Source organism: Ambystoma mexicanum, chromosome 9 (genome assembly GCF_040938575.1).
Source record: "Ambystoma mexicanum isolate Mex_15411 chromosome 9, UKY_AmexF1_1, whole genome shotgun sequence".
NCBI lineage: Eukaryota > Metazoa > Chordata > Amphibia > Caudata > Ambystomatidae > Ambystoma > Ambystoma mexicanum.
In genome coordinates this window covers 490,329,355-490,356,305 of record NC_090931.1, presented here as the reverse complement: position 1 = coordinate 490,356,305, position 26,951 = coordinate 490,329,355, and the positions used below count along the sequence as shown (strand labels likewise).

Sequence of the window (26,951 nt, the reverse complement as noted above, 5' to 3'; positions counted from 1 at the left end):
TGCACCTACCTGGGTGCCAAGGGGAAAGCCTAAAACACAGGTAACCTCAAGTCTGTTTTGACACCTAAATTTCACACATTCTCCAGACGGGCACACCATACAGATATGGGCCTCGGGTGTCCAAGCCACCAAGGAAAACACGGAACCCCATGCATTTCCGAAAAGAGGACACCCGTGGGAATCTGCAGAGGTATGATGTGCGCAAATTGGGCCAGAATTTATTACTCAGACACCACCGCAAAAAACGCATTTTCCGCACATTTCACTCGGCTCACTAATCAAACCACGCCCCCAACAACACATGGCCTACCGTCCCATGTTCCCACAGGTGTCCCAATGAAAACGGTACCTCACATGTGTGGGTGCACCTTACCTGGGGGCAAAGGGGAAGGCCAAATACGCTGCTAGCCCCAAGTCGTTTCGGACAGCAGAATATGTTGAATTTCACTCAAGCCCACACCATACACCTTTGGGCCTAGGGTTTCCAAGCCACCAAGGAAAACTGGGAACCCCAGGCATTTCCAAAAAGAGGACACACGTGGGAAGCCGCAAAGGGCTGACTTGCGCAAAACGGCCCAGAATTTATTACCCAGAAGCCCAGGCAAAGTCTGAAATGTGCCGAAAAAACCCACATTTTTCACTTTGTCAGGGGTTCTGGGTAAAACATTCTGGTCCGCTTGGCGCAAGTTGGACCTCTGTGGATTCCCACTTATGCCCTCTTTTCAGAAATGCATGGGGTTCCCAGTTTTCCTTGGTGGCTTGGACACCCTAGGCCCAAATCTATAGGTTATCTCCCCAAACCCTTTTGTGGTTACCAGTGGGTTAGCCTTTTCCCTTTGCGGCTAGATTGGTGAACCCACACATGTCAGGTACCATTTTCATTGGGACACCTGGGGGAAAGCGGGAAGGTATGACATCTGTTGTTGGTGGCGTGTTTCGGTGGGTGAGCAGAGTGAAATGTCTGGAAATTGTGTTTTTTACCCCCAAATTTGGATTTTGCTGGGGGTTCTGGATAGTAGATTCTGGGCCGATTTGCGCAAGACATACCTCTGTGGATTCCCACGGGTGTCCTCTTTTCAGAAATGCATGGGGTTCCCTGTTTTCCTTGCTGGCTTCGACACCATAGGCCCAAATCTGTAGGTTGCCCACATGAGCAAAATGTGCAGAGGCGAAAGGCTTGGGGCTACCAGCGGGTTACCCTTTTCCTTTTGCGCCCCCGGTAGGTGCACCCACACATGTGAGGTACCGTTTTCATCGGGACACCAGTGGGAACGTGAGAAGGTATGACATCTGTTGTTGGTGACGTGTTTCGGTTTGTGGACACAGGGAAAGTTCTCTGAAATTGGCTGGAAATGAAGACAATTCTCGGACATTTCACTCTGGCCACACACCGAAACACACCGCCAACAACACATGGCCTTCCTTCCCGGATCCCCACACGTGTCTTGATGAAAATTGTACCTCACATGTGTGGGTGCACCTACCGGGGGCGAAAAAAAGGAAAAAGGTAACCCACTGGTAACCCCAAGCCTTTCGGCACAGCCCATTTTGTTCATGTGGGCAACCTACAGATTTGGGCCTAGGGTTTCGAAGCCTGCAAGGAAAACAGGGAACCCCATGCATTTCCCAAAAGAGGACACCTGTGGGAATCAACGGAGGTCTGCCTTTCGCAAATTGCCCCAGTTTTTATTAACCACAATCCCCGCCAAAGTGTGATATTTGGTGGGGAAAAAATACAATGTTCACTTTGTCTGGGGTTCTGGGTAATAAATTCTGGGCCGCTTCACGCAAGTCAGACCTCTATGGATTCCCACGGGTATCCTCTTTTGGGAAATGCATGGGGTTCCCTGTTTTCCTTGCTGGCTTCGACACCCTAGGCCCACACCTGTAGGTTGCCCACATGAGCAAATTGTGCTGTGGCAAAATGCTTGGGGTTACCAGCTGGTTGCCCTTTTCCTTTTGTGCCCCCGGTAGGTGCACCCACACATGTGAATTACCATTTTCATCGGGACACCTGTGGGAACGCGAGAAGGTATGACATCTGTTGTTGGCGACGTGTTTCGGTGAGTGGACACAGGGAAATGTCTCTGAAATTGGCTGGAAAGGAAGACAATTCTCAGACATTTCACTCTGGCCACCCACCGAAACAAACCGCCAACAACACATGGCCTACCTTCCGTATCCCCACACGTGTCCCGATGAAAACAGTACCTCACATGTGTGGGTGCACCTACCGGGGGTGCAAAAGGAAAAGGGTAACCCACTGGTAACCCCAAAAATGTGTGGGACAGGCCCCCCGGTGGGTGGGGAAGTAAGGTTTGGGCACCCTGGGGCCAGATTGGCACACCAATGTGCCCCTCTGTGCCAAGGCAAGTTTCGTAAACAAAGAAAAAAATGGAAAATGGTACACTACACTTTAGGGGGGGCTGAGGGGCACCCTAAACCGCAAGGTAATTTTCTAATGTAATGGGGGTGACCCTCTACCCCCCACACCAAATGCAGGGGGCATCTCATTCAGCCCTCCTTGGGGGCAGATAAGAGGGGGGCATCTCATGCAGCCCTCCCTTTGGTCAGATGCCCCTTCCTAGGAGCAGATATCTGCCCCCAGGAAGGGCTACAAGGGGTGCCTTCATTTCTCCTTGGGGTGAGGGGCAGAGGGCTACCCCCTTTCCGTAAAATAAATCCCTGGTAGCTAGTGCCCCCCCACTCCCACCCAAAACTCCCTTTTGTTTTTTTTGTTTTTGTTTTCTTTTTTTTTTCTTTTTTCTTTTGCCCCCTTCCCTGATCAGCTATCTTCCCCCAGGGGGGCTAACCTGCAGGCCCCATCCTTTGGGGTGCCTGCACCCTTATTCCTGGTGCCCCCCCAAATGGATGGGGGGCCACCTCATGTACACCTGCCTGGGGGCATAAATCTGCCCCCAGGGAGGGCTACAAGGGGTGGCCCCACTTTCCACTTGGTGTAGGATGGGGAGGGCCACCACCTATTCAGGGGGGTAAAAAATCCCTGGAGTCTAGGCCACCCCCACCCCCACCCCCACCCCACCATCCCAGTTGATTTAGTATTTTTTTATTTTTTTTATTTTGCCCCCTTGCCTGGGGGAAGATGATCAGCCATCTGCCCCCAGGGTTCAGCACATATGTGCCCCCATGCTTTGGGGGCCGGGCACAGGGAGAGGGCTGCTTACTGTAAGCATCCCTCCTGCCCCCCGCGTCACAAACGTATCCCTGGTGGTCCAGTGGACATTGCTGGGCGCGGATCGAGCGCTCTTCACCCTCTTCGCGCCCAGCAATGCTGTCACACAGGGTGTCGTTGGAAAGGGGAGAATCTCCCCTTTCCAACGACACCATTTCCGAAAAAATCTCTGGTGGCTAGGGCCCCCATCCCCCCTTCCCATCATGTTTGTTTCCGAATGTTTTCATTTTTTTATGCCCCCACCCCTGGGGGCAGATTGTCACCTGTCTGCCCCCAGGGGTCTTTATATATGGCCCCCCATGCTTAGGGGGCCGGGGGGAGAGGGCTGCTTACTGTAAGCAGCCCCCCTCGCCCCCACATCACAAACATATCCCTGGTGGTCCAGTGGGCATTGCTGGGTGCGGATCGAGCGCTCTGCTCCCTCTCCACGCCCAGCAATGCTGTCACACAGGGTGTCGTTGGAAAGGGGAGAATCTCCCCTTTCCAACGACACCTCCCTCGATCTCCGGCTTGAAATACAGCCGGGGATCGAGGGGGAGAAATGTGAAGACTCACCTTCTATTTTGACTGCAGCAGCCCGAAATGGCTGCTGCAGTGAAAATTACTTTCAGTTTCACGCCAACGTGCTTTACGCATGCTGACGTGAAACTGAAGGTAGTCCAGCCCCCTGGCAGTGAGGGGGGACCTCCCCTTCACATAGCCCGGGGGTTGGATTACAGTTTTGCAGGGATCACACAAAACAAGGTGCCAAAAAGGACGCGCTATCTCGTCCTTGGCACTACGGAGGTAATGTCAAGGACGAGATATCTCATCCTTGGCACTTAAGGAGTTAAAGAAGGTATGAGTTATGTAGCACATTCATCTCTGCGTACAGTCAATGGTTTATTTCTAGTTAACTTTGATGCAAACAAAGTCAATGCTGATATTCCTTGCATCCTGGACTACAACAAGATATGGCCCGCCTCTATCTAGATATGTACCCTGTACCTCAAAAAAAGAAACCTTTTAAAAGACAAATCATAGAAACTGAAGCTATAGCAGATTTCCCAACAATACCACTAAAATACAACGACCAACTCCTGCATCAAACGATAATACAACCACAAAACTGTCTAGTACAATGTCATTAATCCAACAGGAGTATATTGTTATACTAATGTGACAATTAATCTTCTGTTTCAATTACCACCAATTGTTCACAACATGTACTTAAACGGCACAAACCAGTTCTGTTTGCGAATGCTTGTCCCTCACAGAAATGCTACAAATAATCCTGACAACATTTACAGTGTCTCAGGTATAAGGCAACAATTGGTCTAATGTGCAGGAATGGTAAAATTGACCATAAACACACAAGAAGATCCACAAGAATTCCTAATGTACTTACTACAAGTACCGGAAACCAACATCATCCCTATAAACAAAATCTTCCAGATTTCATACACGTGGAAGCATACATGCACTCTCTGCAACCATGTTTCACAATACCACATCCCTAATGAACGATTTCTATATTTACCTATACCAAATTGTGAATCCATTCCATTTCACCAGCTTCTGCTGAATGCAAATCATGGCATAGTATGCCCTTTTTGCAATTCAGACAATCATTCCACCATACAAATAAACTCACATAGCCAATATGTCATGCTAATGCTTCTAAAGTACAATGTAGATTGTGCCCAAAATAACTGTAAGCTTACAGGCTTCACACAACAGAAGGTATAATATGCCACGCTGGTGCCGCAACTACTTCAGGGCACTACACTGCATGTGTGAAAAAAAGTATTTGGTTTGAATGGTTTGGGGTAACAATACCTCTGTTACCCTAAAACATAGGTTACCAGCTAATTTAACAAATGCCTACTTAATATTCCTTCAACCCAAATGTAGTCACTAAACTATAGCACAATTAACAGTAAGAATACGCCAGCAGGTATCTAGATAGAACCATAATGCTGCAAGAACACTTTTGAAAGTCAATCTAGTTAGAATACGTCAATAGGTATCTAACTACTTCAAAAACACCCTTCATTGCAAAGCACTTCAAATATGCCTTCTCAATTGTTATATGACAAAACATCTTCTAACCTCTAATGTAGTAAGAATACGGCAACAGGTATCTAACTGTTTCAAGCATTCTCTTAATTAAAACATACTTCAAACAAACACACTGTCAGCCTTACACTCACGTAACTGCCATCATTTTTAAAAATCCAGTACAGATTTTTTTGCCCAATGACCCAATGATTATGTAATGTCAAAACAACAGCACTGTGTCATACACTAATGTTGTTCCAAACGTAGTACTTACAATGTACTGTTTATGAGGGTTTATAAAAGAAAATGTATATTGAAAACTGTGTACCACTACAGCTTTTGAACTATCATGCTTAACCAATTGTACTGGGGTGTTTTTCCACAGAAAAGGAACCAGAGATTGCAGCTTCATGACGCTACAAAACTAAGTAGCCACAGCAATCTTAATAAACTACATATTATGTGAGCACTATCCTCAATTGTACTACAATCATAAGTACTGTATACAATTCAATTACATAATTCATCTATATTACAAACACTTTGTACTCCCACTACATTGCCTACAGTTACTTTACACATATTCCTACTATGGTGACTTTGGTCATACTCCTACAACATTACTTAAAATTACAATACAAATATTACTAATGTGGTGATTTTGCCCAACGCACATATTCTGGGGAGATGGCCTGCGGCCATGCCACCCAGAATGTAGCCACTGACCACAACACAATTAACTGTATAACAAGTATGTATCATACAAGGTCAACTAATAAAACTCATCCCCACCCCCCTGCAATCGAAATGATGTCTGTGGACATCGAAATTGACAGCGGACCCGGTGGAATTTCCAAACCCTTTTTTCACCTATAAAACAGCTCTACATTACCTTCATTCCACTGCCCTACCACTTCTATGCCCTCTTCTAGCCACAATATAACCCCAAATGTCTTTTTCAAGCTGTCTGTTCATCACGCTGTCATGCGAACTGCCACAGTGTCTGTGGACAGTTATGACACCTGCCCAGCCTTTTTGTAACCTACAAAAACAGCCCCATATCACCTTTTTCCCCCTTCCCCACCCTTCCGAAACCCTCTTTCCACCACCAAATGACCCAAAATGTGTTTTACAGGCTTTTTCGCCACTGCAATGTCTGTGGTCAGCTGCGACTGTCCACAGATCCAACATGGTGGGTGTTTCCAAAAATCTGACGTACCTCACTCTTTTCGCCATCCATTCAGTGGTGCGTCTGATGTCTGTGGACATCAAGTTGGCCCCCTCGGCCAATCGGAGGCCCATCCACAGACCGAACAGGGAAGTGAGTCCGTGGACCGAACCCAGATATCACACATTTTTTAACCTACTTTTTGGTAGTTTTAAAAATAAATACTGAACGGATTTGCACCAAATTTACAAAAGCGCACTTTTGGAACAAAGCCTCCGCTCCTGTGCAAATTCGGTGAAAATCCATGCAGCGGATTGGGCTGTAAACATGAGCAATTTGTTTTTGGAAAAACCACAAATATTGGGACCCCCTATAACTTTGCCCCCTCTTGATGAAACCTCACCAGACTTTGCAGGACCAATGTGACGGGCCATATACTTTGTTTGCAAAGTTTCATGAGGATTCGTTCAGGGAGGGCCAATCTAAAAGCCACCCAAAAAGTGCTCTTCCTATGAGTTGAGCAACTTAACCTTAACAATAACTACAGGGCCGCTACAGCAGGCCCTGTAAATTATATTTGTTTTTACATTTATTTATTTTTACATTCAGAGTTAAAAACCCAGTGTGCAGTCCCAACAGTGGTGAATGTTATCTTTAACATCTGCACTGGATGCCATATGATACAGGACACATGCAGATTAATATTAACCCAAAGCTGTAGTGCAGATGCATGTTGTAGCACATAGATGTGCAAAAGACACTAGCGTTTTGCGATGTTCTTGTGAAACCACTCACTAAAGAGGATTTTCATTGCTATAGTAGACAGGCAAACCCTCATTAAGTATGGCCTCAATGCAGTCATTGACCTGCATGGGTTTATTTTGGATCAGGTGATTGCCGTCACGTGGCGGTGACAAGCTAAACAAAGCATCAAAGGCAGTCTCCACTGAAGGATGTGCGTCTTAGTGAATTGCAACCGCATTGAGACTGCCACGGGCCCCAAAAGCAAAAGCCTGCTACAGCAGGTAAGCATATCTACCAAGGAAGAAATCAAGAGCATGCCATTCAATATAAATGCGTACTCTATTTTAGAAAACGGGTCGGACATAGGGCATTTGCTACTACCATCCCTAACAAGAACATTATTAAATGATTTGGGCCCATAGGTGCAAGCCAAAACCGGATTTTCAGCATCCTCCACAGGAATGCGCATTAGTGAACATATTCACTTCACATATTGAAGAGATGCCTAAATGGCAACAGAGTAGGTGAGTGCCAATTTACTGACACAAGGAGTAAGATATAACCAGGGCCTGAAGTCATGTCCACTAACATAATTCTACACCCATGTGCTTTCTCCCACTGTAGAATTTTTATGCTGCAGTGTATGAACAAGAACAGGGGAGGTAACAGTGAGAGCTGCAGTTAAAGATCTAGCGAGATGATTAGAGCATTCACTGACTGTGTTTAAGCTTTAACATGGGATCCATGGTGGGTGACCACTGGGGGCTCAGATATCTGTGTTGGGTACAGAGGAAATTAGGAAAAAACGATGTACATTAATACATTTGAAGCATCAATTCTGCTTTTTATCATTAAGAACTTTTCTTTATCTCTCTTTCTAGGCCATTTATCATCTGCCTCCATGATAGTGAAGAAAACCAGAGAATACATTCGTGTTTACAACTAAAGCGGTTGTGGTTTTGGTCCTGAGGAAGGTGGCAAATTACGTGCTACTGAAACTGGTCGACCCTGATTTTGGATATCCTTTTTTGACCAAATCGGTCAGGGATATCGTAAACTGATGAAGTTATTCTATTTCTCTTATGTTTTAATAACATTGTCGCCCCTTACTAACCAGTAATGATACATTATATCTGGCTGACATCACATTACAGCATACTAAGGTCGGGTAGATTAAAGTTATAAAATCCCCTACCCAATGCACCCTGGCGACAATGATTATGTTAGGATTGTTCTCGGATACTTTTTTAGCATTATGAGTACACCTGCAAGTCCACTGTATGACTTATGACTGTCTGAGCTATTAACAAGCCTTTATGAATTCAGAAAATTGACAGTGCATGTTGTTGTTGTTAGTTGTGACCTTAGTGGAGGGATATACTTCTTTTTACTATCCCTCTTGGATAGGCAGCACACTACTTCTGCTTTTGTGCCTCCAGAGGTATTTTGGAGCAGATTCCAATGGATTGCGTACGCTGATAACATGTTATTATTAGATTGCACAAAGGTTGGAATATCGTGCCTTTTGAACTCATTTTGGCAATATGAAGTGGCTAACACCACATGATTAACATCACAAAGACTAAAGTGATGGCATTTAAGGCTGGCAGGAGGATGTCTACATTGGATGGTTGGATAAAGGGACAGAAAATTGCAGAACTATCAAATATTAGATATTTGGGTTTCCACATTTTTGCTACACAGGGAAACAAGGTCTGATTGGTTGTATAATTGGAATAGTAAAGCAATTTTTATGCTATATAAAACACATGTATAGCCAATATGGCAAGTTCTCTTTAGGCAAAAGTGGTGCCAGCTATTTCTTATGCTTAGAGATATATAATGAACTGAATAACTGTAGTGTGGGCTATATTGAAGGGTTATTATGGAGAGGGACTCTATGACAGTTATTCAATACGAGCTAGGCCTGGTATCTATGAACACCAAGGTATTATGGAAAAGGTCCACATTTGTGAAACATTTGCTCAGCCTCCACCTTATTCTATTTATGGTACTTTCGATTCGATTGGTCCATTCCATGTGATAAACTTGTCCAGTATAAAAGTTATAAAGATTTGTCTAAGAGTCATAGAAAAGTAGGCAATCCCGTTATATGTTTCCTCATATACCCTTCATAGAGATTTGCGAGGTCTATTCTGCGTCTTAGATTTAATGTATTACCCACTGTAGAAAATAGGTATATGTTGAAGGAAATGGGTCTCAGTAGTCAGAAATGTACGTATTGTTAGGAAGCTAATGAATCTATGAAGTATTTATTGTTGGATTGTAATTTACTTCAGAATGAGTGATTAAACCACTTTGGGCGATTCATTCAATTCACTGCCAATTATCTATACTGATTGTATTTTATCGCTTCCTTTTGAAACTTGATTTGTTACATTTTAATACATTTATGTAAGGCTGTTTTTTTTATAAAAGAATCATTGGCTGACAAATTTGAATTGTATGTGTGCTTTTGATGAATCTAAAACAAATGTATTGTATATTGAACTGTAAATTGTACTGTGAACTGTATTTTAGTAGTTATTAATAGTGTTTGTATGTGTTAAGGTTTTATTGTTTAAACCATGTAACACATTAAAATAAAAAAAGGATTAAAAAAGGAGGTATACAGTGATGCGTTCTCATTTCTCATTTTAGGATGTACAGCAAAGAAGCTGCAAAACGCATGTTCTTATAATGGTATTGCATGGCGGCAACATCTTAGACACAGGGGAAGGAGATCAGAACTGTAAGACTGCTGACATTAACACCTTCAACATTGTCTTTGAAAAAGTGACCATGGCGCATTTCCCGACAGCTTTAGGTCACATCCTTATCCGACTTGTGCCCTGTCCAGCCATCTGTTCCGAGGCCTTCTCTCTAGTTTCCAAGTAGGTCACAATTATGTATTCATATTCACTGAAAAAGTTTAGAAACTATTTAATTTTTATGTCAAATAATCTACCAAAAAGAGTTTCATGTTGTTTTTTGTGACTCATGTTGGGTGACCAGAGATTGCATTTTCGATGGAAAGGTTCCACGTTTTAGTTCCAGTGTCCAAGCACATTTCTGAAATATATAACATGTCCGAGGCTTGACGGTAAAGCTCGGTGAGCATGTCATCTTGTTCAAACTTCTAACAGCCTTTTTCTCTCCTGGGATCCCTGCAATGTGGTTGAAATATTTCTACTTAAATACCTGTTGTCTCAATTTCTCTGTGATGTTCTATGTTGAAGGTCATTGTTGTGTGTCTGTGAATGCCCTCCGGTTATCTTTCTGATCGATGGACCCTGCTTCTGGCATTGAATGGGCTTCAGTGTTAATGTTTTTACTTGCACCGGTCTGTCCATGTGTAACCTCAAAGGTTTGTACTAGCTTGGCTTGTCGGCTCCTTCCCTCGTATAGTACAAAAAGGGAGGTGGCATTATGGAAAATAGCTCATGGACGGAACTGTTCTGCTACATAAAGTAGTTCACCAGAATACTCAATTGCCAGGCTGGACTATGTTATGTTATGTTACTTGGCATTTATATAGCGCCTTATGTATCATTGGTATGATCTCAAAGCGCTCCTGTTGAGGGTGCTTCCAACGTGGTCCTACTTCCTTGTCTTTGCCTGTCACTTTCATCAGTTTTCATTTTGAAATACCACAAACACTCTATATTGTTTCCATATGATTGGTATGATGTCAATTAAGGTCTTTGGCCCTCATTAGGAGTGGGTCTGTAAGTAGGACATTAAATCTGCTGGACGCAATTACCGTTACCATTGTGGTGTCCGGCGGAATTACTGGCACATTACAAGTTGATTGGAGCATGCACAAACCATCTGCGGTAATGGTAATTTCCGTCTGGCTAAATTAATGTCAAAAAGCTAGTTCGGATTGTAATTCCACCATGTTTTGGTGGAATTACCATTGCCGCCCGGGAAATCGTTGGAAATTCTTCCAGCTGAATCACTGCGCAGTATTTATATAACTGATGGCAGATATATAAGTAATGTTCGGTACCATTGAGATTTTTAGTTTACAATGAACTGAACTTGAACTATAACCTTTGCTCCCATTTTTTTAAAATTCTTTTTAAAGGCCAGGAAACGTTTAAATCTAACTGTAGCAGGGTCCTAACTAAAGTTATAATGTTCACATTTTAAAACGTACTAAAACACTTGTTTTCAGCGAGAGATGTTATAGCTTGTACATTTCTCATTCCTGGACTTTAAAACATTTACCGGCTGTCTGTTGTACAGAGGGCCATAATTACTCAAATGTACTTAATTGATTTAAATGATGAGCATTTGTCTGTTGTGTAGATATTCTGTCCAAGATTATCTTCATATTTTGTGTATTTTTCCTGCTTTGGTAACTGCTTAGAGGATGTTTTTTAGACCGCTACGTTTAAAATATGTAGTGCAACAAATTCAAAATGTTGTAGAACACTTATATTTGTCTCCTAGATGTATACATTTTAAACTTTTCATTTTCTTTAATGATTTTGATAACCTAATAAAAGGATTAATGTGAAAAGTGAATTGTAAAGACAAGTTTAGATAATTGATAAGTAGGAAATGTGCAATGTTTATTTTGATGTTAGCGTGTTAAGTTTTATGTTTTCTGTTGAAGCCATTTTATCAAAAATACATTCCAAGTTACATTTTACAAATGCTAATTTAACAGCTTCTAACTGTTGTCTTTTGTGTGTGTGTATGTGTGTTTATAGCATTTACTCAAGCAGTATTCATTCGCTGGGTACAAACATGTCTTGAGTTAAGCTAGATACAAAACAATTGGTATTGTATCCTATATATGTAGAGGAACTATTTTCCCTTGTGGCTTCTGTGTTGAGACACCAACACTGGTTCATTGAAGTGATCATTTCTTTATTCCTTAAATTGTTTGAAGAGACCTAAAATCCAACCAATTGCTAATTGGAATGCACAAAACAAGAAACGGTGTACGAACTTGTGGGTTATCCTTTTCTTATCTCATTTACTTAGCAACAGTTGTCACAGATTACCTTAAGAAACTCACAAATCCTAAGGATGGCTCAAGTGTTTATATTATCAAGCTTTATATGTTGTTGCTGTCAGGTCTTTTTGGCTGCCCGTTAATGTGACTAAGGTGTCTTCTAGTGATCCATCGGCCACCTAGGGGCTCCCTCCACCCTAGCCCAAGCTTCCCTGGCACCCATGATCCGCTTAAACACTAAAGCTTGGTACTTCTGCTCTCTACCTTACCCTCCCTTCCATGGAGGGTCTCAAGGCTGTGACCTTGACTATCGTATTCCCTATAGGACGTCCTAAAGAGTAATGTACACTAATATTTCCCAAATGTTTGTGTCAATGTTAAAAGGTTCCTGTATTCTCTCAGACACTCTCTCATTCAATCTCTCCCTTTCATTACCCTTTATTCCTCTTCCTGATCTTATGTCTCCCTGTTCCCCTACTCTCTCTCTCACCCCCTACCTGGTCTCCCCCTCTCTCTCCCCATTTGCCTCATCTATCCTGCCAGTCATCTCACACTCCTCTTCCACCGATTTCTAATACCCCCTCCCACTCCTATCACTTTCTCCTTCGTTCTGCCTTGCTCCCTCCACTCTATACATCCACTGTCACCCTCTCTCTGTCTTCTGCATCCCTTCAACTCTCACTCTATCTCTCTCCCATTCATTCTCCCACTACCATTCCGTTACATCTTGCATTCCCCCTGCCTGACTACCATTCACTCTCGCATGCACTCTCACACTCACAGATACACAGTTTTCCACTAGGTACCACTCTCACCCTCACACAATATCTCATCTTCACTCCTATCAAACTGATTCCCAGACTTGTCAGTTCTCTCCCACACCTTCTGTCCTCCTTCTGGTCCCTCCATCCACCTCCACATCTCCTGCCCTCTCATACTTGGTATAAATGTTATTTTTGTTTGGTGTTTGGCTGAGCTCACTCAATACGGAGGGCATGCTGGTATCGGAAGTCCTGTGATGAAAATAGACCTTGGCCAGAATGAGGGAGCATAGCATTGAGTGATCAAAAGTGGTACCTGTCAGACGACATAAGGCACATTTAGGGCATTCAGGGACTGGGGCCCTTAAAACTCACTCACCTCTGAGTGCTAGACTGGCGCTGGCATTTGCCCTGGTAGCCTCTTAATCCAGGTAGGGAGGGATCCCTGTCCCGCTGATAGGCTCTAGCCCATGATCCTGTCACACTGTAGTGCCCTTGGCCTTGTTGCTCCTTTAAAAACAGTTAGCTACAGAAATAGTTCTTGAAGTAGTTGAAGCAAAAACGTCTCCTTTGTCAGGTGACAAGAAAAGAGTAACAGATTAATTGCCCTACTTAAAAGCATACACGCTTAATTTTACAAAGGAAATATAAACAGATGATACTCTCTGTAAAAAATAATCTTTTAATACAACAATCCCTCCCACACCCAACATCACTATTTGAAAGCTTACTGTATATAAAAACCACCTGGATATAAAATCACCATCTACTGTCAATACAGAAGGAACACATCTGAAACACTGTGTGGCAATTTCACTACTTTGTCACAGGAATGCACACAATTTGAGAAGATGTCAGTATCAAAACATTTGAATTAGACATATATTTGGAGCCTCTCAGACATTGCGGTTATTGCCACTGTTAATTACCTTCAACAGTACTTATTACGAGCAACATGCCAAACTTTGAAGCTATGCAAAGGAAGCGTCAGAGTTTTAGAATTGACCCTTGAATTGAAATCGGCCAGAGTCCCCTGCATATAAAACTAACTGTGCCTTTGTTTCCTTAAATTTAGGAGATGAGACTTAGTGTAGCCCAAACAGAGATTGTTTCTGGGGATGCCATTTCTATAAAATTGTCAATGATTGATACCAGCTGTCAAAGTGAGCGGGAACTATCTCTGACTGAGTTTCATTATTGTGTTTTCTTGTTAATAGTTCTACTACTTTCTACAACCATTTTTACAATTCTGAAAGTGTTCTTTTTGAAGTTAAAACATACCTCCTCATTTTATCAACCTAGAGCAGATACACCTTAACTGAAATCTGCTTTAATGTACATTCATGGGGCATGGTAGACAGCTCAGCTTGGATGAACTCTAGCGTTCTTTGTTTTAACCAGGGAAGATGGAGGAGGTGCTCCTACAACCAAGAAGAATTCTTTCCTCAAACCCTCTTTGCACCGTTGTTGTTATCGCAGGTGAAATGCTTAGTTATTATAGTTGATAAAGTACCAGGTAATTTGCAATGGATGCTATTTTAATGTCAGATGGCTATGCAGGATGTGTCCCTTCATGCCATTGCACAAGGGTGCTGTTCCAGTAACAGCTTTCAATACATGTCACACAGTCTATTGTATTGTATTACTCCAAGTGGCTCAAAACGGATTGGTTTCTGGATAAAAGAAAAGTGATCATGTCCAAAACGCTTACAGGGAGATGTTGTGGTTTCCAGCGGAGTACAGAATTCAGCTCAACAATTTCAGCATCATTTTCAAATAGATCCATGGGGCTGCTCCTGTCTATCTTAACATATCATTCATGGTGTATGAATCCATGGATGGAGCCTTTGGTCTATGCAAGATCACAGATTATTTATCTGTAAAACTCTGTCAAACCAGAGGAGTTAAGATTTTCAGTTTTGGGACTAAGGCTTCAGAATAAATAACATTATTGTAATAACCATACAGGTTTTTCTAGCGTCACGCCATGTTGAAGTAGCACCTATTCAGGTGGGCATGAGATATGTGTTCAGCTGAGTTAAGGTCCTCTAGTAGACGCAATTGATTGCACAAAGATGATACATAAATGTTCTGCATGACTGATTGATTGACTGAGGGAAAAAACTTCATGTTACACCCATTTTCCTGTGAACCTACCCTAGCAGAATCCCCTTGATACGTGTATTGCACCATGCTGCAGTCTACTTCGTCCCCTGCTGGGATCCCAGTTCCACTACTTTTTGGGTACATTTCTGCCCCTGAATGATGCTGATGCAATCTTACCTGTCCTGTTTGCAGTCATACTTCCTAACATGGAAGTGATAATGTACCCAGGGGGTACTGAGGGAGATAGAAGTGTAATCATTGTAATGAAGCACAGCCTCACATAAATTCCCCAGGGCCCCCCACAGATAGACACTGACACAGGTATTCCATCCAGGCTCCGCCTGCGCTCTGGTGCACATGTGTGGAGAAGCCCCTTGTATTCCCCGCGCTGGAGTTGCATCACTCCGTCGTGGCTGTAACGTGACTACGTCACTAGACTCCTCCTTTTTCATAACAATTAACATAACTTGCACACTAAAACTGTCAACACTTTACACACATCAGAGCAATGCAGTTGAACTCAAAAACACACCACACCAGTCTCTAATCGTTCACCAACTAGTCTTTCAGATGGGTCACACGGCACCTGGATTCTCGTTCCTCCTACCTGTACTCCCTCGGGACTCATCCTCTATCCCTGGGCCAGGATCTGTCAGTTCTGACTGGCTTCATGCGTGATTAATAGTCTGGTCAATGTCAATCCACACAGGACTGAGATCCACTGTATTCCTGCCACTAAGCATCTTGAAAAAGCTAGTGTTCCGGGTCACCATTGTCCTTCCATCGGATGCAGTCACCATTGACCCTTTTACTTCAACCACGTCCAGTGGCTTCGGGTCATAGGGCAGCAAGATCATGCCTTCTGGGTGCCAGTTCCTGACCAGCACCTCATTACCCAGACATATGTCTGGTGGTGGCAGTTTCCCCCTGATATTCTCTCTGTCATTGCACACCCTTTGTTCTTTGGCCACCTGTTCTTCATCAATCACTACCAATGCTCGGTCCTCACGGCCCGGCGAAAACCCATGCGGGCACCTTCTGAACATGGCTTCTGCAGGGGCAACTCCTGTGGAGCAGTGCAGAGTGACCCTGTACTCCCTTAGGAACTGATAGAGCGCTTGACGCAGGGATTGCCCTTGCCCATGAGCAATCCTGAACACCTTGTTTAGGGTCCACATGAAATGCTCGCCTCCCCATTCGCTCTGGGTCAAAACAGCAATATCTTCCTGTGCTTGAGTCCACACTCCTTTAGGAAACTTGCAAAACTCTCACCGTAAAATGGCGGGCCATTGTCGGTGCACACCTCTTCCGGGAATCCATGCAATGTGAAAACCTTCTCCACAGAGAGTACAATGCTCTCAAATGTAGGCACCTCCACAAACTCCACCTCCAGGTATCTGCTCCATTCGTCAATTGCCACTAGGAAGTGCACTTCTCTCCCTATCGATCCAAAATCCATGTGCACCACTTTCCACCACCCAGTGCCCGGGGCATCGATTCAATCTGGGGTTTTCTCCACACAGGGGCTGCTGACACCACACACAGTTCTTCGCAAACTCATCCACTAGCAGTTCCAAGTTGGGGAACCACACCTTCATCCTTAAGCGTGACTTGGTCTTGGCAGATCCCTGATGCCCCTGATGACCAGTGTTACTACTTTGGTGAACAGCGCAGATGGCACAACCATCCTCTGACCTCAGACAGCAGCCCTGATTCTGAAAATGACAGCTTGTTCTTTACTTTCCACAGCTGTTCCAGCAATGCCTTTGCTTCCTGTGTGCGTTTGTCCAACCCCATCAGAGCCCACTTCCAATCGCCTTTGGTGTAGGCCTCACGGAGCAGGCAGAAACATTTGTCTCCAGCGGAGCTATCCGCCAACTCTTGCACGGGCATGGAGTTTGGAGTGCTGGACTCCACCACCAGCCTGATAAACTCCTCGACATCCATTTCTCTTCCCCCAGACTCCACTTCAGACTTCCCTAGATGTCTGGACAGGTAATGGGCAGCGTTGTTCTCCCCTGGCCGGTACACCAAACAGACGTCGTACTCCAATAAGGCCATCATCCAATACTCAATGCAAGCCGGTGGCCTTTATGATGATCTAGCCATGATTGATAGCAACGGCTTATAGTCAATCACTACTGTTACCCGTCTCCCCAACACATAGAGCCTGAAATGCGTGCACCCCCGGAGCACCGCCAGTGCCTCACGTTCAATCTGGGAATACCACTGCTCGGCATCTGTCAAGGCCCTGCTCACAAAAGCCACAGGCTGCACCTCACCCTTCGAGTTCTGCTGGGTCAGCAACGCTCCAAGTCCAAAAGGGCTTGCATCCACTATGGTCTCTGATGCTACAGCTGGGTTGAAAAATGCCATAGTGCTGCCGAGCGTTACAGCTATCTTGATTTCCTTGAATGCTCTCTGCTCCAATGGTCCAATGGGCCCAAATCCCATCCGCTCTCTTCCTTCGTCAGATTACATAGTGGTTCAGACAATGTTGCCAGTTTCTGGATGAACCGGCCAAAGTACGTTACCATGACGAGGAAGCTTCTCACCTCCGTGACTGACTCTGGGGGTTTTGCCTCCTTGATGTCCTTTATCTTTCTAGGATCTGGCGACATGCCTCCCTGCTGAAACACAAACTTGAATAACTCAATCCTTTCCTTGAAGAATTCACATTTCTACTTCTGGAGGGTGTGTCCCAGCGACCTAATCCTCTCAAGTGTCTTTTCTAACATCTCCATGTGGTCAGTCTCTGACCCGGCGAAAACCAAAATGTCATCACTGATATTAATAACCCCAGTCGGTCAGCCAGCACTCCACGTATAATGTTCTGGAAAACTTCTGAGGCAGACAAGACCCCAAAACTGAGTCGCTTATATCTGTATAAGCCCTTGTGAGTTGTGAAAGTTGTAATGTACAGAGACTCAGGGTGCAGGACCACCTGACGATAGCCCGCTCTCAGGACAGTTTGGAGAAAAACCTTGCTCCTTATAGTTCTGCAATGATGTCATCCAGTGTGGGCATGAGGTGCCTTTCCCGCTTGGTGTCCTTGTTGGGCAGGCGCATATCAACAAGTCAAAATCAGCAGCTTTTATTCCATCCCCATTTTATGGGGAGTGCTTCTCCCTGTTTCCACTTTTGTTAAATATATCTATCCAACCACTCATGTCTAATTTTTCCAAATTTAAACTTGCTTATCACTGATTTACTGATTACACCCAGATGTTTATGTGCCTTTATGTATTTAATTCATTTAGCATTTGTAGAGTGCTCCAAACCCGGGTGCATCTGTGTGCTAGATATGTCAAAGACATGTTATCACAGCAGAAGGTCAGATGATTTCAACATTTGTTTGGAGGCTGGTTACAATGGAGCGTGGCCAGACACTAAATCTCATACAGACATAGAAGATCGACATTGGTGGTCGATCTGGGTGCTATCCCAAGACATTACTGGTCCTGTGTGAATAGCCAATTCTTGAGGTTTTTTACGGAAGGACCAGAGGGATGACTCCGATCTTAATGCTAGCTGGAGTGTGTTCCAATGTTTAGCTGATACCACTGGGAAGCTGCGGCCGCCTCTTATTGCTTGAATCTGTGGATGGAGATGAGGGCGGGAGTGGGCCGTCCTGGTGGGTCTAATAGATTGGGATTTTGAGAATTTGTCAGATAGGTATAAAGGGGTTGTGTTAGCTAGGCATTTATGTGTTTGTGAAAGGGTTTTAAACACAAAACCGCCAGCCAATTGGCTGTCCGTCTGGCAGACTAGATGTGCCGTTTTTGGGGATGTTCAAGGCTGCTCTTAGGGCATTGTTTTGAATTACTTGAAGTTTTGATATTGCGGGTGGTTGAGCCAGCAAGGAGAGCGTTTACAGTAGTCCATCTTAGAAAGAATCATTGCTCTGGCAATTGTGATGCAGCTCTTGGAGGTAAGGAAAGGCCTGCAAACATTGATACGTTTTGTCATGTATGCTGCCGCAGAAGCGATTGCGTTCACGTATCTTGTTAGAGGGAGCAAGGAATCCAGGTAGACCCCCAAGGTTTTTAATTCTTTGGAGACTGGGATGGTGTTCATGTCTATGATGAATGATTTGTAGTCATTATGTAGTTTATTTAATCGCGTTTGAGGTCCTACAAGGAGTAACTCTGTTTTCTCATTGTTTAAGCATAGTCTGTGTTGGGCCACCAAGACTTGGGTGATTTCGTATTTTTTACTCGGGGCATCGGTGTTGGAGTTTTTGCCAAAGATGGCAGGAGGTTTTGGGTGTCATCCACATAGTTAGTTTAGGAGACACCCTGCTCGTCCAATAGGTCAAAGAGAGGCTTTGTGAATATAAAATGTGGGGTTGAGACACCTGAGCCCTGTGGGGCTCCACAGGAGACTAGTGATGTTCAGGCTGCTGAGGTCTTGCAGAAGACCCTCATTATTCAGTTGGACAAGAAGGATTCTATCCTGGTTGTGGCTTTGGGGAAAAAGTAGGCTGCTGTGGCGAGGTATTTGCATAGTATTTTTGTTACGCTCACCTGGCTCCCACAGGGGCGTCGGTCGAACCCGGACAGGTGCGGTCTCCACCCATGTGATGCATAGTGCAGCGATGACTGACTGGACCTGCCCTCCTAATCTTGTCTGCTTAACCCGTAGAAATATTCTCCTGCAAGTGGAGAGATGGATTTAGCCACTTGTGGATTCAAGTGATGGCACCCCCACAGTACTCTCCAACTAATCACCTCCGAAATGCCCTCACAGCAATCTCACCTTACATTCTTGAAAGATGAGCTCTCCATCCTGCGTGGATTTGCAGGGGTGCGTCGATTCCAGTTACTTCACTGGTTTGAAGGCTCGGTAGAGTTCCGGAGAGTATTGACTCTGAGCTTCCTGGTGAGGACCAGTAAGTATTAAGTTCATAGACTTCAATATGTCTGATGTTCACTCTTGTTCCCCCCTCCCTTTCTTGTCTTGCAGCTGGCTTGTGAAAAGATGCTCTTGTGGCAGCTGGTGGCGCTCAGGTAAGAGTCTGTATTACCCGGCGCTGTCCGGAAAATGTTGCACGAGGAAAACGTGTTGTTTTGTCTCTCTTTACAGATGCGGCACGTGAAAATATCGAGAGTCACAAAAGGATACCTCCGGTGGTAAATCAGGTAAGTCTATGGTGGTAAGAATTATATTTGTTGGTTCCCTCGGCTCGCCTTGTGGTTTTCTTTTGTCTCCTAGGTGCCGAGGTTCGGCGAAGAAATGATGGAGGCAGCCCCGACCCGAAGGATGCTGTGAAGACTGGTGAGTGTGGCGCGGCGCTGCAGCTAAAGGTGCGGCGCGTGCAGAAATTATGTTCTTTACAGGTCCGGAGACAAGATGGATCCAGAATCAGGTGTGGAATAGAAATAAGTTTGTTTTCTAACCTTGTCCCTTTCTTTCCTCTTTGTTTTAGGAGCTCCGGATTCGAGACAGGCGTGGCAGAAGACTGGATGCAGGCTGCAGGCACGGTGAGTGTTACGCTGCTGGATGCAGAATAACGCGAAGCCCAGGGATTGTATCTCTCCAGCAGTGAAATCTCTCCATTTGCTCCCAGTGGCTGCAAGGATCAAATTCAATACCCTCTGTATTGTCCACAAGGCCTTCTGAGGCCTGGGACCAAGATATCTCCAGCTTTCTCTTCTGAAGTATCTTCCTAATCGAGCCCTTCGCTCCTCCACCTCCTCGAGGGTCAGCCGTTTTTCAAAGAAGCGAGCTGGAGGCAGATATCTCTCTTGTGCGGCCTCCCTGTCTCTCTGAAACTATGAGCTGAATCACCTCTGGTTTCAGAAGCAGCTCAAGACTTTCCTCTTTGCTTCTGCCTTCTCTCTTCATCTTCCCTGCTGATCGCCTATCTGTTACTGCACTGGTTACCTGGCTACCCTCTGAACCACGGGTCCAGGTCCCTCTCCTCCCAGCTGCACTCCTGCACTGCCTCCTGGCAAGCCTGTACTTGGGGCTATATCTGTAACCCTACTGTCCCCCTACCTGCACTATCCATCAGGTATAGCCTCCATCTTTATCTGCTATATGGTGAAACATAGTGTATTGTGAAACGGTGGCCTCTTCACGGCTTTGCAGGACTCTCAAGTCTAGGTATGGCCTTCATCTTTGTCTATTGTATGGTGAAACGTGGTGTTTTGTGGGACATGGGCCTCCCTCCAACCGTACATAATTCTCAAAATCTGTGATAGTACTTTGAATTTATTAGTCTTTGTCACTGTCAGAAAATTGCTAGAAACTATTAGCATTATATTGACTCACACTTAGAAAATAGTTAAGAACTATTAGCATTGCACTGAACCAAACCTAGAAAGGGCCCATTGTGATTGTACTTTGAATCTACTAGTCTGCATCGCCTGCCTGTGCCGCTCTCCTAGAACCAGTCTTACTACGATTGAATCAAACCTAGAGGGTGCATGCTATGATACTGTGATATATTTACACGCTTAGGAATTGCTCTTGCAAGATTGATTCACATCTAGTAAGCTACTTTATCTCACATCTTGAAAGTACCCCCTCTGATAGCACTATGACATAGGTGCATGCGCTGCACAATTAGAATTGATCTCACCCGCTCGACTCACAACTGGAAAATTCCACCTGAGATAGTTACTTACCTGTGTTTTATATCATCACTCAACCCACACTCTCACCTCCCACATCACTACGCTTACTCTCTTCTCTACACCATCACACAATTAGAGTGCAGCTATACCCCTCGATCAATTTCGACCTAGCTGCTCACATACGAACATTAACACATAAACATCTCATCATTCTATAAAGCGCAGCTATACCCCACAACAAACCTGCCTAGCTGCACACATAAGCGTCCTTCAGGACCAATGCAGCCAGAACCCAGTCTTGGTGTCCACCCGCCAGACTGCACACATTCAACTGACATCAATACCACTACACCTAATGCTAGGATGTAGCTACCATCAGGCAATGAGATCAGCTACACACATAACTGGTGCACCCAAGCACCCTACAACACCTCATTCTCTCAACTGACCTTGACTACGGTTCCCGACGGCCTAATTTACTTACCTATGTTTAATATCACTCAACCCAAAATCTCACCTCCCATATCACTATGCTTATTCTCTTCTCTACACCATCACTCAATTAGAGTGCAGCTATACCCCTCGATCAATTTCAGCCTAGCTGCTCACATACGCACCTTAACACACAAACACCTCATCATTCTAATAAAACGCAGCTATATCCCATGACAAACCAGCCTAACTGCACACAAAAGCGTCCTATAAGCCCAACGCAGCCAGAACCCAGTCTTGGTGTCCACCCGCCAGACTGCACACATTCAACTGATATCAATACCACCACACCTAATACAAGGATGCAGCTTCCATCAGGCAATTACATCAGCTGCACACATAACTGGTGCTCCCAAGCACCCTGCAACACCTTATTCTCTCAACTGACCTGGACTACGGTCCCCAAGGGTCTTCAAATTACCGGCGTTTTGGTGTCATACCAATGCTATATAGAGCGCTATATAATTGCCAAATAAAATTAGATAACATAACAAATCTACACAGATCCAAACCAACTCTGGTTGTTTTGGCTTCAGTGCCACCACTATCGGTGACACCCATGGGGTCCGCCCTTCCACTGTCTCAATGGTGTCCATTTCCACCATGTGTTCTATCTCCTTGTCCACCTGGTCCCTCAGATGAAATGGCACCCTTCTGTGTTTAAGGGCCACCGGGCGAATGGACTGATCAATATGCAGTTTCACTGGCTCACGCACCAGCTTTCCTATGCCCACAAACGCACCTTCGAACTTCTGCAGCACCTCGTGAATGTCTTCCACATAGACCCCATACACAGAACTGACAATCTTGAGGGCCTCTGCCGCGGCATAGCTCAGCAGAGTGCCCTTGCTGACATCAGTGACAAAAAACCTCACATTGATGGTATTCGGCCCATGACCCACTCTCGAGACGAACGCTCCTTTCAACGGCAGTGACTGTTTACCACCTAAGGTGACGATTCTCACTTTTGCCTGGGCTTGAGCCGGTGGGCCTGGCAATGCCTCATAGTGTTCCAGGGCCATCACACTCACATATGCCCCCATTCCTATCAGTACAAGATCTCACATCCATCAACAGACACTGCACATCTAGGCTGCCTCTTCTTCTTGCCTTTCAGGTCACTCAGACTGTAGATGAAGAACACGTCTTCCTCCTCGTCTCCTGGGTCTGGTCGACGGTCTGGCTGGTCCTCATCTTGATCCACCTGGGCGAGCCTCAGGAAGCTTCTCTGAGCAGACATGCCCATTCTGGCAGGTCCTATTGGTCTAACTAATGCCCCTGGGCTTTGCACATGTGCGAAAATGATCGACTGCCCCACATCTCCCAAATACTCGCCCTTTTGTAGGACATTCAGCTGCGTGCGGGAGGTCGTATCCACACAGTGTGCAATCAGTCGGCGTCACCATTCCCTGTCTCTTCTAGGGCCCATTCCATGGTGAACACCATTGGCGCCTTGCTGGTGCCCTATTGCGCAGACATCCTCCAGCTTCACCATTTTCATGGCCTCGTCCATCTTGGAAGCCCTCCGGTCCACCAGTTGATAGGATCGCTCCAGTTCCAGTTCCAGAATCTGTACCAGGGTGAGCCGTGGTTACCACAGAACCTGTCACTGCATCTTTCTGGAGTCACACCCCTGAATTAACTGGTTGTGCAAAATCTCTTCCTCATTGTTCCAAGCACATGTGGCCGCCAGCTGCCTCAGACTACCGTGGAAGGAGTCCAGCGACTCGTCCTTCTGCTTGGCTGTGCACATTACGAACCTCTCATAATCCATGTTCACCAATGGAATGAAATGGTCCTTCAGAGAGTCCTTTGCTGCTCCGTAACATTCGTCCACATGCTGCATCATCAAAAGAATCTTCAACACTGCAGGTCCTGCAGCGTACACGAGGGTCCATTTCTTCACCTGGTCATTCACCTCCCCAACATCTCCAGGTGCTTCAACACAAGTTCCACCTGGGGCCCAGAGCTGTTGGCACCACAGATACATCAAATTCTGGCATGGGAGCCGTGCACCTTGCTGACGATTCATTTGGACCACTGCTGGACGTCTGGTCATCTGGCATGCTTGCACAGCACCCCACTCAGCAACGTCACACTGAGCGCACAGTCACCCCGAGGGAATAGAGGGCTGCAACCCAGTTTGATCGCTGGCATGCCTGTGCTCCATGGACCCAGCAGCAGGCTGGAAACACCCAAAAATCAGGAGGAGAAAGAAAAACTTACAAAACTCCCCCTACATGTCAGGAGAAAGAAAAGGAAAAAAAGTATATTTTTTTTTTCTTTTTTTGAAAGTATGCACTCTGAAGTGTTCCATAACTGTTCTAGAGGTACCCGTGCACTTCCCTGGTTGGGAAACTGCAACCTCTACCTTGCCCGCTTTACAGGGCGTGTCTCACATTTCCCTTGTGTCCCAACACAGGCTGTCGAGCGGATCACTCCTGGACGTGATGTTTCCTTCATCCCAGCTGATCCAGCACGTGGGTAAGTATGAGTGACCTCCTCGGTTCCATTGTAATGAAGCCGCATGGCCTGCCATAACGGTATCCCCCGGGTCCCCCACATATAGACACTGTCAGGAGTATAGTGCAAGATGAAGGAGACATTGTGCCTCTGCAACAGGTGACTCTTGTGGTAACAGCACTTTAGGAGTACCCAATACATGTGGTATCAGAGAGCACACATAGCAGCTCTCATTGTTTGTCTGTTTTGCAGTGGTGCTCATGTCTGCGTACCATTTGTTAGACTGGTGTGGGTGTTGTAGGTCGTCTATCGTATCCAGTCCCAGCCCATGGTACTCATCATATCCTTTTCGTCCTGCCCCCCTTTTCCTCCTTCTATTACTTCCTGGACTCCCCAGTGCTTTACTTCTTCCTCATGTTGGATTGGAAATATCCCACCTGCCCCCCCCCTTTCCCATTCATTGCATAGTGCAACATACCTCTCAACAATATTTTCATCACTATTTTTCGCATCAGTGTATGATGTGTGTTGTTCTGCTGTGTCTGGTGTAAATAATACAGTTGGATAGGGATCATCATGCAACCAGGATAATTCAGAAGGGTCTGGGTCATTCATCTCATAAATACTGAACTCAGATTTGTTATAACGGGTAGTGGGATTTACAGGTGCGGGAGTACTGGTTGTATGATTGTCATTGTGCAAGCCGTTTCTATGGGTCCTGTGTGTCCAAATCAATTTAAATCCACCCCATATGAGATGGGTGCCCTGTTTCACCAATTTATCCCCCCTGCCCCTCATTCAGATCAATAGATATAAATACTATGGCCCAATACACTACTAGGCCAAACAATATTGAAAAGAAAATTACTGCACAGAAAAATAAACCACATTCATATGAATATTGTCTTGAGTTAAATTCTCTATTCCTATTACTATCTAATCTACTGTTCTTCACATTGGGGGCCCCAACCGTTGCCATGGATACTCCTACAGAATGAGATATAAAAGTGTGTTAAGCATACATTCATCTAACTTCTTTTTTTCATCATTATAACTTTTACTTCGAGCTCTTAATACCTCATGCACATTTTCTCTCAATGAATATCCTTTTATCACACATAAACTCAGTATTAAATCTAGAGAAACAGTAAGAGAGAGAGAGAGAGGGAGAGCGAGTCTCTCCTAACACCGACTGGGGATACCGTGTCACTCGCTGTTTCTTGTGTGAAGGGGGGTGCTAGCTGCATCATGCGTGTAGCTTTTGTAAGTTTTTTTAAATACTCTTAAATTCTTCCCCTAACACTGTTGCACTTCTCTGTGCATCTGACTGTCTTTGTAATGAGGGGTGCACCGTGTGTATGTGTCTACCTGTCACTATCTCGTGGCGGGACAAGTGGTGGTCCTTGCTGGGCTGGTTCTCAAGTCAAATAGGGCCAATGGTAAGCAATATACACAATTTTTCTTTAATGTGTGACAAAGTTTGGATAGGCTACTTTTAAGAAGTCTGTTTATTTTTTCAACAGTGCTATTTGATTGCGGGTGATAAATTGTGCATAGTTTGTGGGTGATGCCCAGCATCGTTGTTACTGCTTTGAATAGGTCATTGACGAAATGCGTTCCATTGTCGGAACGAATGAAATCGCAAATCCCCCAGCTGGAAAATACCTCCCTCACTAGGAATTTGGCTGCACATTTCGCGTCTGGGTGGGCGCAGGGGCCTGCTTCCACCCACCTCCAAAAAAGGGGCAGACCACCACTATTAAGTACCGCGATCCATTACACCTTTCTCCCACATCTGCATAGTTTATGTGCAGTTCTCCAAAGGGTCCACTTGGCCTAGGCAATGTTCCTCGTAATGTTCTCAATATCATTGTCGAATTATAGGTTTGACATGTGGACACTCTGTCACCATTTTAGATATCTTTTCCTGTAGTCCTGGCATAAACCAGTTTTCCGGAATGTCTGCTGCAAAATCTTGTTTTGCATTGTGGGCTGAGAAGTGAAGCTGCTGGAATGTTATTTCTAGTAGTTTCTTTGTCATCACTACCATACCTGTATTGTTCTGTCGCCAGAGAAGGTCAGTGGATGATTGACTACACCCTCTCTTTAACCATAGTTCCTTTTCCTCCTCTGGTGCATCCTGCTGCAACTCTATTATTTGTGAGAGTGGCATGGAGTTGTATCCCTCCTTTTGTTCCTCCTCCACATGTCTTTGCAATATGTACTCACCTATTATTTCTGTTGTTAGGTAAGAAGCTTCTTTTGCAGCAGCGTCCGCTGCCACGTTTCCAAATGAGATGACGTCATTCTTGTTTGTGTGGGCTTGGCATTTTACTAATGCTACAACTGTTGGCTCCTTTAACGCCTATATTAATTCTGCAAGCAGTTCTGCGTGCTGCACTGGGGACCCATCTGCCCTTCTGAATCCTCTCCT

The 26,951-nt window shown here is 45.0% G+C and overlaps 1 protein-coding gene across 13 annotated transcripts in view; it reads left to right on the top strand.

The window, feature by feature from the left end:
• The window catches only part of PITPNM3 (PITPNM family member 3), a 6,156,742-nt gene that overhangs the window by 1,832,259 nt on the left and 4,297,532 nt on the right, over positions 1-26,951 (top strand). For all 13 annotated transcript variants that reach the window (XM_069615040.1, XM_069615036.1, XM_069615037.1 and 10 more), the window contains one exon: positions 9,807-10,039. In XM_069615040.1, the coding sequence (XP_069471141.1) occupies positions 9,807-10,039 (233 nt within the window). The remainder of the gene's footprint in view (positions 1-9,806; positions 10,040-26,951) is intronic.